We start from the raw sequence: 13369 nt of genomic DNA on the forward strand, positions 1-13369 counted from the left end.
CCCCACACAGCCACACAGGTGTTTTTAGTTATGCTGATTAATTACACTTGGTTAAGAGTTGAAGTGGGTGGAATCAAGTTAGAAACTTTCTGATCTCATCAAACCCTGTATCCTAGAAAAACAAAGGTGCAACAAAACTTACACAAGAGCAAGGGAGATATATCAATCAATTGTGGTCTGCATATGCCCACAAAGTGCTGAGAGGAAGTCGAATCTGACAAAATAATGTACAAGGTTTGACAAAATGAAGAGAAGAGACAAGCGCATCATGGTCAGTAGCTGCAGTAAGAGCACCACCGACACATCTCATAATTAGAAATGTCAACCTCACTCTGCGTTGCCAGAGAAGTCATCTACTTCCTGATTTCACAGGAAATTCAGCTAATACGTGTGGGGGCAGTGATAGCAAGTCACGTGTTCAAGTGATTTCTCATACAGTGACCTCTGAGCCTTTATACACACTTATACGCACCTCATGATGCTTCAAAGTGTGAAAGAGCCTGAGAAGGTAAGAACTAAATGATGTTTTGCTGCTGTGTATTTATATAGAAACTGAATGGTAAATATCAATATATATACAATGCTAATATCTAAGCTGTGTAAAACTACATTTCAGCATCGTACTCGTCTCTTTAAGAGTTAAATATTTGAGCAGTCACATCAGCTTTGTTTAGGACAAACACATGTCCTCTCGTGGCAGCCAATGGATGGTTGTGCAACTAATTAGAAAAAAGTAAGAAGCTCTCGGCCACGAGAAAAGTGAAAACATGTTGGTTTACTGTCAGCAGGCAATGCTTTCTGATTCCTTTCATGCATATAAGTCTCAATAAATCACTTTTTGTACTCAAGCTTTGGCTCGTCCGCCTGTTTGCCTGCCTGCCTGTCTTTCTGTCTGTCTCCTGGCGGTTTGGTTGATGTGTGAGACCACAGTGGGAGACGGCAGCAACAATGCGACATGCCTGATGAGAGTGTGGAATTCAGAAACAAATGTGGTTTTGTAATGCATACTTTGATGAGCACGTGCCTGAGAAAGTCACTGCAAAGTCCCTGACACATATAGATACCAGTAATTAAAACTGAAAATAGATTTTCAGTATATATATGTATATATGTGTGTGTTTTATGAGACCATGAAAACAGAAGTTAGGATTTGATTTTCACATATGTGAGGCAGAAGTCATGGGACACCACAAAGGTAAAGTTCACTTCTTGATCCAAAAATTTCACTTTCATATGGAAGCAATTCTTAGTCCTCTGTCACCCTCTCCCCTCTTCCCCTTTTACCTCATTACAGTTTAATGGATGGTCTGTTTACTGTTCGGCGTAAACAGAGAATGAGACTGAACAGCACAGGCAAAACTGTATACGTCCCTCTGTTTGTGCATATATACATTAGGCTGCATGTGTGTGTATATGTAAGCATCTTTGTATGAAGAAGAACAAGTGGTACGGAGCAGTAAAACGTAAGACAGAGACTCAAAATTTATGAATGCTTCAAACACCACGTACAGATTTACTATACACAAGATAGACTATGCACTTTGCACAGCTCCGGCTACAGCTTTAATATTTAAAACATTTCAGTGTAAAGTTAAACATAACCGAACAGATGTCTGCTGCGCTCTGATGCGGCCCCGCTCTCTGTTTGGTTAAATTAAGATGCAGAAAGAAAAGATAAAAGTGATCCCAGCTGGGAAACTGACTGTTTCAATTCTTATTTAAACTACTTAAATGTATGTAAGGTCACAGAAGCCTGGAGCCTCTCCCAGCATGCACTGAGCAAACTAAAAATTAAGATATGTGAAATGGAATGTGGTCAATGAATTACAGCATTGAGATGCTTTGAAATATCATAGCAATAAAAACTTAATTAGGTACATAAAATAATGAAAAACAGAATATGTGAAAGGTGAAATCTAATTTCTTCAAATGAAAGGTGGTGAGATGAGAGCTTGTTAGCCATGCAGTAAAATAGATACAGTGAGCATGACATTCAAACATGTCATATGAAAACGCACAAGGATACAGAAGGTTCTACATTAATGAAGATGAGCATTACCACAGAAGAAGATTGGTAAAGGTAAAAGTTAGTTGACAACTATTAAATTAATTGCAAAGTATTTAGATAATCGATGAATAATTCCGAGACATTTTTACAAAGAAAATGTCCTAATTCTCTGATTCCAGTCTTCAAATATGAATATTTTCTGGTTTCTTTGGCCTCTTATGATGTGAACTAAATATCTTTAAGTTGTGTGATTAACATTTTTCACTATTTTCTGACATTTAATGGACGAAACAACTAATTGATTAATTGAGAGAATAGTTGACAGATGAATCGATAATGAAAAATAATTGTTAGTTGCAGCCCTAGTAAGAGTGTAAGGGTCTAATTGTGCGTCCTTAAAATAAATATGGTGGTATAGCATACAAAACAGAAAATATATGGAATGTGTCTTCTTAATCCCACCTCCATATGTGTTGTTTATATGTGCTGTTTCTAGGTTTTGTGCAGGCTGCTGTGGTTTTACAGTACAGTATATTATCTATTGTTATTGATAACCGCACATAGCAGCAGTCTCACAGAGCTGGCAGGAAGCAGAGAGCTCATTCTTCAGCTTTTTAAGCTGCTCCACATGCGAGATGTATTTTTGACCCTAAAGCTGGCAAGATGCCGCCTCCATATGCACAACCCCAGACACATAGTTCCACAAAAATTTGCCTGATGAAAATCTTTGATCTCAATATAAAGCCTCCTTTTTCTTTTTTTTCCCTCAGAAATGATCAATTACGGGTAAAGAATGTGATGCATTTTGATTTGAGTTATCACCCATCATTCATACATTATTCAGTGAGTCACTCACAGTATCTTTGATTCTTAGAAATTCAATTTAAAGTAAGAAGTCTTCATTCTAAGACATTTTCAAGGAAACATGGGAGTCATTTTGCCATGCCACACACACTGCTCTGTCATGGCAATGATACGGCAGTGTGTGCAAGCTTGTGACTTTGAACATTTAGAGACAGATATTTGTGGTTCTTTCTGTGGAATGATTAAGCACAAGCTTTGCATACTGATTATCTACTTTTACAGCTTTGACAGTCATATCTAAACTGTGTACATGTGCGTGAATGCGTGGGTCAAAGAATGTTTCCATCTCCATAACACAAGAATGTCAATTGTTGTGCTGGCCTCCTACTGTAGTTTATTTCCACTTTCTGCATGACAAACTGGTGTTAAACCAAGTTGAAACTGAATTCAAACTGAACTGAAATTGTCCAGTTTTTCAGTTCCTGCTGCTCCTGCTGTAGTCTATTATCTACCATGTACTGCTACTAAAATCTAATTTTCTTCTTCTATTTTCAGATGGCCGACATAGATGCCATGTTCAGTGACCTGCTGGGAGAGATAGATCATCTCTCTCAGGTGAGTTGTGTTGATTTCTGGACAGTATATCCCATAATGTATTAGTACATTTCCTATGCAAGTGAGAAACACATCAGTGTGATATCAAACATCTTTGGTCACATTCTTTCTCAAAACATGACCAGATGAGATGAGCTCTCGCTGAATGTTCCTGCTTTTGAAGTAGGAACAGGTTACAAGAAGTGAATCAGGCCAATCACTCATTACCTTACCTCTCTAATTTGGACATTATCTGATTACACATTGGCAGCCTTTGTTTTAAAACATAAAAATAAGACAGAGAAATGTAAGGCGATGCTGTGATGTGAAGTCATCACATCTGGATTGGACTGTGGGCGATCGCTGTAGATTTCCTTAAGCGCACATAAGCTGCTTCATCATATGACCGCGGCTCGCCAAGAAAAACATTACACGCTTCTAAACTGATACAACACTAGTCTGGGGTGCAAGTCATTACTGTGCATGTATGCTGAACGAGTGCAGCCCTAAGAATGGGATCAATCTCCAGCATTACATCAGACATACCAGAAAAAGGCTCTATATGTCACTTTGGCATCCGTCCTCTTGGAAAGCCATCACAGTGACAACACACCACTCCACAGACCGGAGTCTACAAGAAAAGCATTTTGATTAAAGCGTTCATCTTCGCAGAAACTCTGAGAAACAAAAGGATTTGAAGTAATTCCATTTATTGACTTGATTGGGTTCATTCGCTGCTTTACTGCCTTGGAGCCAGAAGACAAAGAGGAATGTTTTTTATCCCTGACTGAAGGAGCTCGGAGGTGTCATTTAAGCACCAGCTCCAGCATGCCAACATATGTTTTCAGCCACAGCCATCAAGGTTGAACTGCATGCTGGGAGGCTTCATTCTGTGTACAGTCAGGCAGTCTTCCCAGCTTGTTTATAGAGTATGACTGAGCCTGTGGAGACTTAATGTTAATCATTAAAATGTTGCATTTGAGATATTAGCCATTTCCCTTCATACCATTCAAATTCTTCAATAGAATCACAGATTCACCAGACATCTTGGGCCATTGTCTTGGTTGTGAAGAAAAATGAGATGGCTAATTGCAGTTCTTAACAGTCTGACATATGATTAATTGTCTGTGCACAAGCTGACTGCAATGTGTTCTCTGTTATTGGTACAGCTTGGAAACAGAGAGGGAAACAAAATCACTGATAAATAACAGGCTTGTGTAACATAATTAAACAACAGTTCAGAGCAGTTCAAGGACACATGTGGCCTACTTCTATTTTTAGGCTGCTCTTTGATTACAAGAAACTACAAACTGTAGCTTCTGTCAAACACACAACCTCTGTAATGAAGTGTTCTTGGGAAATTAAAATCTGATTTTCTCAACATACGACGATGTCATTTGTGGGTGTTGGCAAAGACGGTGAAGTCTTGAAGGTGTGATATGTTTGTTAATTCATTTCCATTACATCTCCTCCCTGCAGAGTCTAATCTCTGCAGCTGACACACCAGAAGAGGTTCCTGTTTTACAGAGTGAAAGCACCTTCTCCATCGGCTTCACAGACCTGAATGGTAAGCGCTCATTCAGACTATAACACATTTTAAAGCAACTCGCAGCCGCAAGAACAGAAAAAAAGTTCAGTTTCCAGATGAGCAGTGTTACACAGATACATTTCAAAGTCCCCTTTCAAGAATTAGGATTCCAGCATCTGTTGGGAGATGGGGAGTGACTTCTGTTTTTTCTTGTGCCAGAAGGTCATTCCAACCTCTAAAAACTAGAGGGAATAGAATGGGAGGTATTTAGTTTGACCCTGGGAAGGGAAGAATGAGTGAATGGTGGTGGTAAAACACACAGTAACAAGAACCTACAGCCACACTTCCAGTGTTTTACAGTGTGTGGCTGTAGGCCCACACACTGTAAAACACACTCTGTGAGGCTGTAACTTATTACTTATTGTGAAGAAAACCAAACTGCTAGATAGATAAACCAAAGTATTTGGCATGATTGTGGCGCTAGATGAAAAGGAAAGGGATTGTTAAAGTTCACATCGACTGTGAATGTCTGCACCAAATTATCTGGCAACCCATCCGATAGACAAGACATTTAACTCTGACACCCCTCTGGGTGTCCTCTGGTCACTTTCACGGCATAACCAGATTCAGTGGGACTCATCCTCTGTGCACCATTAATGTCTGTACAACACTCTATGACAATCCATCCAATAGCTGTTGTGATATTTCAATGTGGACCAAAGTGGTGAGCGGACTGACCAACCACTGACAATACCATCTCTGCTGTCATCCTTTGCTGCCAGCATGGCACAAATTAAATTAATAAAATGAAATAAATGGCATTAAAGGAAAAAATAAAATCTGTGCCAACAAACCAAATTAATCTCTTGCTTCAATAAAAATGACCAAATCCTAATAACTTTGAAACTTAAGTTGCAATTTAATACACAGTGAGAAAGTTCTGTTAATTGTGTTCTTTAATAGCAGAATGCTATTAAACACATATGAACACATTTCTGGAGTTCACTTTAAACAGTACCAGACTCCTCTACATTGTAAAATCTCAATAATCAGTTATATTAAATCAACTCTTCATTAACTAAATGGAATTAGATAGTGTCAAGTCTGGTCTTTCAGAACTTGAAATCATGTTACTTCATTAGTTCACTAAAAGCCCCTTCATTAAGTTGAACATTGAGAACATTAAGTTGTTTCCAAACTTGTAACAACAACAACAAACTCAGTTTTCTCAACTCTTTTCTCAACTTTTTTTTTTGGTAGATATTTTGGCCTCTTCTACCTGTTAAAAGAAAAAGTTTGAAATTCAGTAAATGTGTGAATGAATAGAATCGGCTCTGTAAGCACAAACATTTGAAACTAACTGAAAACTGAGAATTTCTCACATGTCTCTGTTTTGAGTTATGCGTCTTTGTAACAACAGGATGAATCTTTTCTAACCTTCAGTTTCCAGGGAAGTTGTAGTGAGAGCTGCTGTACAACCACAGGCTGATCTGCCGGCCACTGAGCCGCTTTACTGGAGCAGCTGGGAGTTCAGATCTTTGCTCAATGGCACCTTAGCAGTGTTAATGAGGGAAGCAGTCCAGGGTTTGACCTTTACCTTTACTTTTTCTAACCTTCAGGCCACCTTTGCCTCCTCATCTCCTTACAGAGAGTCTTAATGAACTGGAGGACCATGACCTGGATGCTCTGGTGGCTGACCTGGGATCAAAATCGACCACATTGGAAATGAGACCTCAGACGCTCACAGATAATAAGATTGCAACACCCGCCATGACTCAGCGATCTGATTCAGCGGCTGCCTCCCCACCACCATCAAAAACTGCTGAATCCTCTGGAGTGCTGCAGACGGTAACCTAGAATCTCTCGCCAATTATAAAAATAAAGTCGTAACTTCATGAATATGGAGAAGGAATTGATCGCCTCCTCATATTATGCTTCCAGGGGGAACCTAAGACAAAGGCAGAGAAGATAAAATTGGCTTTGGAGAAGCTGAAAGAAGCCAACGTGAGGAAGGTAAAGTCAGCAGGCTTGAATCAAACATGGACAGAGTTCATACTTTCAATCCAATATAGTTAGAGTATAGAGGCGAACTGAGGTGTGCTGTGTATGCTAGTTGATAGTAAAGGTGCTGATGAGTGACGGCAGCTTCAAGACTCTGATGGTGGATGGGAGACAGACAGTCAGAGAGCTTTTGGACATGCTGTTTGAGAAGACGCACTGTGATTGCAGCATCGACTGGAGCCTGTGTGAAACAAACCCTGAGCTGCAGATCGGTGGGTTGAACACACACACACACGCTCAAATCGTATGCAGGAAATCATAAGTGTGTGCACATCCAGTATATTATATAGTTTCAGAGGAGCTCAGGGAGTTTCTGGCTATTGAGTGTGTTAGTGTGCTATCTCATCTTTTTTAGAAAGAGGCTTTGAGGACCATGAATGCTTAGTGGAGCCGCTGTCTGCGTGGACTCGCCACAGTGAGAATAAAATCTGTTTTGTGTTGAGACCTCAGAAGTATGTGATGTTCACAGACCCTCAGGTGAGTAGGAGCAAGCATTTTCTTCACGCCAAAGCTTGATTGCACGGTTTAATGCTCAGATAGTAAACTCAACCACGTCTTTCTCATCCTGTAGTTATTTTACATGTGGAAAAAGCAGAAGGCATGTTTGAGTAATATTACCGAACAAGCCAAAGAACTCTTACTCAAGGTGAGTGACACACCTCACCATAATGATGTCATTATATGTCGAAGTTGTGTCATCTCAAAGATGAAAACAGTTTGAGAAGTTTTGCCTTGTTTTACAAATGATTATTTTCTTTTATCCACTCAGTTTTGCATGTTATCTTTCTCCTCTGACCCTGCAGGAGCATTTTGGGGGTTCTACTCTGATTGTCCCTGATCTTGAGGGCGTGCTGCACCTAAAGGAAGATGGAAAGAAGGTTTGGAAACCTCGCTACTTTGTGCTCAGGGCCTCGGGCATCTACTTTGTACCCAAAGGAAAATCAAAGGTATGACAAATCAAACTATGAGAACATTCTACATCCTATTTCACCTTAAATGCAAGCAGATACTGAATTTAGTGCCAAATATAGAGACAAGAAACATAGTTAACAATGCATTGTTCACACCAGTCTACTTGTTTCTATAGCTATAACAGAAAAGTGAGAGGTAATATTTAGCAACCTCTGTGGCGGAAACCCCCACAAGTGATGCCTGGAGCAAATGATGCTGGGTTGTGGTCATGACAATGAATGCAACAAATACTCAGTTATGGTTTCATGGGGTGATATTTTGGCACCAGACAGAAGATTTCGTGCACATTATTCACTGTCTTGCAGGGGATTTGTGTCAAGCAGTAGCTGCACAGTGTTTAAACTTACAACCTGAATTTAAACATTCAAAACTGCAAATCAGTGGATAATTTAGACTTGAAATGAATGTTAGCATGATCAATTTAAAACACTGTTTACTTAGAAGATGAAATACATCTGTAATTTTGAGAAATTATGTCAAGTTCAGACTATTAACAACTGTCTACTTGATGAGAAAATGGAGAAATGAAAAGAAAAAACCGGAGAAGACAAGCAGCACTCCTTAAACAAAGAGACAAGAAAAGTCCATCATGGCTTACGTCTGAGTGCTCGAGCATAGCAGAGACAGAAAGGCAAGAGGAAGAGCAGGAGAAATGAAGATGGACAGTGTGAACTGAGGCCTTGCTGCTGTTAAAGAGAAACATGTCGTCTTATCACTGAGACAGAGCAGAAAAACACCGCCCGGGCTAACTCCGAAGAATGGAAGAAATAGATGAGGGAGGGAAACTGTGCAAGGCAGATGTGCAAATCACAAACATAAGAGAGCTGCGAGAATCATCTGAGGTCAAGGACGCATGGACGAAGCAAAGAAAGAATCTGGAAAGGATAGTTCATTAGGCAGAGCTTCTCTTGCAGCCTCAAATGCACCCACATGTGACTGCAACACAGACACAAAACCTACCTGAAGAGGTGAGAATAACAGAGGTGTGATCAAACGGGAAGAGTCAGTGAGAAACCTGAAAGATAAAACATCAGTAAAAGAGTCTTTGCAGACTTGTAGGAAGTGGAGGTGTTTCCAGTGAACAACATTTTATCAGAGCTGAATGATCTCTATTAAATGTGTGAACATGATGTGTTGAAATGGACTTCCTTTGATTGTAGAATAAAGAAAAATGGGCAGGTACTGAATTGTTTTCTTAGAATTGTCATTTTGAATACCTACCATGAAATGTGCTCAAGAAAATGGATGTATTTCATTCTCTCACGCACACACACATATTCATAACATGCTCAGAGCAGAATCTCAACAACTATGTAGCAATATGTTCCACATTCCTACAGGTCAGTGTGATTATTTGCTGTTTTTCTCTGCCCGGCAGAGTTGTAGTGATCTTGCCTGCTTTGTCCATTTCGAAAAAGTCAACATCTACACCACCAACAACTACAAACAGAGATACAAAGCTCCCACCAACTTCTGCTTCATACTAAAGGTGAGCTAAGAAATTATACTCACTAAAGACTGATAGCATAAAATCATAAATCATAAAAGCACATAGCAAGTAGGCAGGATGTAGTCAGTCGTGTGTTTCTTATGTGGTTTGCTAAACTTGAGGGTGTTATTGAGAGAATGTTGCTTGTTTGCGTGTTTGGGCAGCAACATAGACAGAAATATCTCTGTTCTCTGTGTATCAATAGGAAGTGTACAAATGTCTCTATTTTTCCTAAAATTAGTACCAAATTACATTATTCTTTCTAATAAACATTATGAGGAAGCTTGTTTAGTCAAAAAATCCATAAAAAAATACCAAAAAGTCAGTGACCTGGTATACAGATGTTGCAGCCTTGTAGTAGGTGATTATCATGTAACAGACATTTTCCTTTAGGCTAGAGACGGGCCTGAACAGAAAATGATTGTATGTGTGTATGTGTGTGTGTGTGTGTGTGTGTGTGTGTGTGTATCTGTACCAGATATTACTCACGTTTTGGGGACATGAGTAATAAATCACAATGTGGGGACTCGTCTCCCTCGTGGGGACAAAGTCAAGTCCCCATGATGTAAAGCATTAAATTGTAAGGTGAAAACTTGGTTTTAGGTTAGGGTTAGGTTAACGTAAGGTTTATGTTAGGTTAAGGCAAGGGTTAGGGTAAGTCTCCAGAGAAATGAATGTAAGTCAATGGAACGTCCTCTGAAGTGATGGGGACACGACACAAAAGTTTTGGTTTTAGCGGGCAGCAATTTTAGAGCATGAGAGGAAGGCTGAATGTGACAAAAATAGGATTCAACACTTCGACACTTTAACAGATACAGATCAGGTTGACATGAGAAAATACAAAGTGTTCTTGATGTCGTGGGAAATTAGAGCAAAGTCATGTTACGGGGAAGTGAGATGAATGAAGAAAACAGCGAATCATTACTGGTTTTGCACATTGACCTGTGGGAACTTTGTGTTTTTTTTGTTGTTTTTTTTCATCTCTCTTTTGGCAGCTTGGTTTGTTAGTACTTGGAACCTTGACAAGCAAAACGTTGACTGTCTCTAATTGTAATTAAATTGTAATTAAGTTAATTAAGAGACAGCTGCATTCACAGTGAAAACTTTTATACCATCCTGTTTTTCATAAAGAATGTTCCCCATGGACATAGTTTCTGTTTTGACAGTACCAATGTTATTCAAGCTCCATTGGCCACAGTGCAATCCGAGCTGGATATTGTCTGCCCTCTGCTGGCTGTTGTGCACACTACAAATACACAAAGTCAAAGCAGTACAGTACAGTATTTACAGTATTTAACATTCTCTCTGCCTGACTCTTTCCCCAGCACCCTTGTATCCAGAAAGAGTCGCACTACATCAAGTTCCTGTGCTGTGACAATGAACACACACTGTTGCTTTGGGTCAACTCTATCAGAATAGCAAAGGTCAGATTCAACACTACCAGTAACACAACTGCACTGCACTGTCAGCAATGAAGTTAAACCGATTACAATCCAGCTTCAGTTATAAATTTAGGAATGCTATGAACAAATAATCAATATGTAGACATTTCTTTACTGCGGTGAGTTAAACATGTGTGTTCTGTCTGTGTGTGTTCAGTATGGGACTGTCCTGTATCAGAGCTACCAGACTGCACTGAGAAGAGCCTCCACTCTGCAAAGTGTCTACCCCGCTGCCTTCAAAGGTAAGGCTGCACATTTAGAGCAGAGCAGGTATATGTAAAACCTTTAAGAAATTGTCTTAACGCTTACATACAGTACTGTTCATATTCTTACCCGTCACAGTATTTACTCATAATTTGTCTCTATATCAAAATTCTGAACCACAAATCATTCATAAATACCTCATCAGTCACAGATAAATGGGTGATTAATCCTTGATGAGGCTTTCGGAAAGCAGAGAGAGTTTATTCTTTAGTTTTTAAGCTTTTTGTTTATGGAGAAAAAACATTAATCACACTATACAAAACGATTTCAATGAATTATATTAAATATGAAGAAAGCAACTATATGTTTGAATGTTGATTTTTGAATGTTTTAAATAATTATGGGTCAAACAGTCTCTACAAAATGTGTATCAGCTGCACAAAAAAGTTATATGATCCTAAACTTTGATCTAAGAGTCAAAAAATTCTTAGAAGCTTAGACTTAAGAGTCTTTGTATAAAGAAACTAAAAGTAACTAGTCTATGTGACCCTGACATTGAGTGTTAAGTGCAGTGACTCCTGTTAATAAAGACAATCATGTCTACCAAAATGCCCTCCCTCAAGCTCTGAATCAACCAATAGCAGGCCTCCAAAGGTGGTGTGTCATGACTGCGTCACATCATTATTACAGCTTCATGCCCGTCTCATATTGTCCAACATTATATATGCGACAAAATATTGTAGCATGCAAGAGGAAAGCTTATACAAGATGCGTTCCTTACAGTTATGTTGGCAATATCAATATATGCTATTTGTGGTATCATTCATAAAAATCTTAAATTAGTTAAAGGATAGTAACCAGTAGTAACCAGTTGAGAAGCATCTGTAGTAAAATATGTGTATGTTTTACAAAAATATATATTTAATTGTTCAGGTTGATCCATGACTGCAACGTTTCCCTAAAAGGCTTACTGGCAAAATGTATACATATATATCTTATATTTCAAAGCTCAGTCAGTATAATACATATTGCAAATTCAATACTGCCTCTGCTGGTCAGTCCTAACTGACTTATAGAAGACATACAAAGGTACATGTATGGCATTTAAGAACACAAGAAAAATGACACATTTCTGAGAATGTTCATGCCCTTTTTTTTGTGAAAACTTTACTCTGTTGTTTTTGAACAGCAGCAACAGAGAGGAATATAGAGGGAAGGAATTTGTCTGCTTGAAATACTGTATATTTAAACCCTAAAACCTACTGTGCATTTCTGGATTTGATTTTCATTTCATTCTCTCTACAGACAAAAATGGTCAAGTCCCTCAGATCAGCCCACAACCTGCTGGTCCATCTCCACCCAAAACCACAAGTGTTGAAGACTATCCACATGAGCTACCACCTGACTTCATCCCTCCTCCTCCTCCTGAACACGCACAAGTTTGAGACGGATACCTGTTCCCTCCTCGTTACAAGCTTACGATGCACAAAGGCATATTTTAAAAGCAGTTATTTATTCTCAAATGTATCGTATTTATTTGTGTTCTGTTTCAGACAAACATAAATCATCTCCAACAGTTTTATGACACACAAACCACACCTTTATGTTCATCGTTTCAATGAGCTGTTTATTACAAAAAGACTGTACATAAATTTCAATGAACACATCCTATGTACAAACTGAGAGAGGACAAATATTGAATTCTGTTCCCATGAACATTTAAGTTACGGATATTTTTTTTTTCTTCTTTTCTTCCACGTTTCATCATAAGAAAACACACATCAAAGAAAGGCAACTTGACCTGTGATGCCCTGAAATGCTAGACGTAAAGTGGTAAACATTACAAAGTTCTGCACGTCAGTGGTTGTCTCATGATTTCTCTATGAAAAAGTATAAATAAATCCTTTACATACAAACTGCTAGCAAACCTTCCTCAGCAGCTTCAGACACAGATGTAAAAACAAGTTGAATGCAAAGCTAGAAATACATTAGGTAGAAAAAGTTGTTTTCTCACAAAAAATACAATCAAGAATGGGATGTAGTGGCAATGATGTTTCTATACTTCCATGCACAGTGGCTGAATGAATACTGATCATTTGACTGAGTTGGCATTATGTCTTCTTTTCTATGTGTCTGTGTGGAGAAACATAATAAATCCCCCCCCCCCTCCCAACAACAAAAGAAAGCCATTCTACTTTTGTTCCATTTCTGAACAATAGCTCAACTTGAATGCCCGTCATTTCAGTACATATGATTATGTTTGTTTA

At 38.8% G+C, this 13369-nt stretch overlaps 1 protein-coding gene across 4 annotated transcripts; it reads left to right on the forward strand.

Moving 5' to 3' along the window:
- Positions 1–89: 89 nt before the first annotated feature.
- Positions 90–13108, forward strand: LOC137193800 (amyloid beta A4 precursor protein-binding family B member 1-interacting protein-like). Of its 4 annotated transcripts, XM_067605176.1 has the most exons (14): positions 91–271; positions 373–508; positions 3368–3427; positions 4886–4973; positions 6583–6782; positions 6876–6947; positions 7048–7207; positions 7351–7472; positions 7567–7641; positions 7799–7942; positions 9346–9456; positions 10782–10880; positions 11056–11140; positions 12408–13108. In XM_067605176.1, exons 2-14 carry the CDS (start codon positions 476–478, stop codon positions 12545–12547), a joined length of 1389 nt encoding a protein of 462 aa, XP_067461277.1. In that variant the 5' UTR covers positions 91–271; positions 373–475; the 3' UTR covers positions 12548–13108. The 4 variants fall into 4 exon arrangements, with proteins under 4 accessions (XP_067461280.1, XP_067461279.1, XP_067461277.1 ...); XM_067605179.1 differs by lacking the exon at positions 9346–9456 and having other exon boundaries at positions 90–271; XM_067605178.1 differs by lacking the exon at positions 373–508 and having other exon boundaries at positions 90–271.
- Positions 13109–13369: the final 261 nt, after the last annotated feature.

This window comes from Thunnus thynnus, chromosome 12 (assembly GCF_963924715.1).
Source record: "Thunnus thynnus chromosome 12, fThuThy2.1, whole genome shotgun sequence".
Lineage (NCBI taxonomy): Eukaryota > Metazoa > Chordata > Actinopteri > Scombriformes > Scombridae > Thunnus > Thunnus thynnus.

Excerpts from the sequence above, each read along its gene's own strand:
- LOC137193800 (XM_067605176.1), top strand. The coding sequence starts at position 476 with ATGATGCTTCAAAGTGTGAAAGAGCCTGAGAAG. Across the intron at positions 6,783-6,875 it reads CCTCTGGAGTGCTGCAGACG|GGGGAACCTAAGACAAAGGC; the intron begins GTAACCTAGAAT and ends TTATGCTTCCAG. Across the intron at positions 6,948-7,047 it reads AAGAAGCCAACGTGAGGAAG|TTGATAGTAAAGGTGCTGAT; the intron begins GTAAAGTCAGCA and ends TGTGTATGCTAG.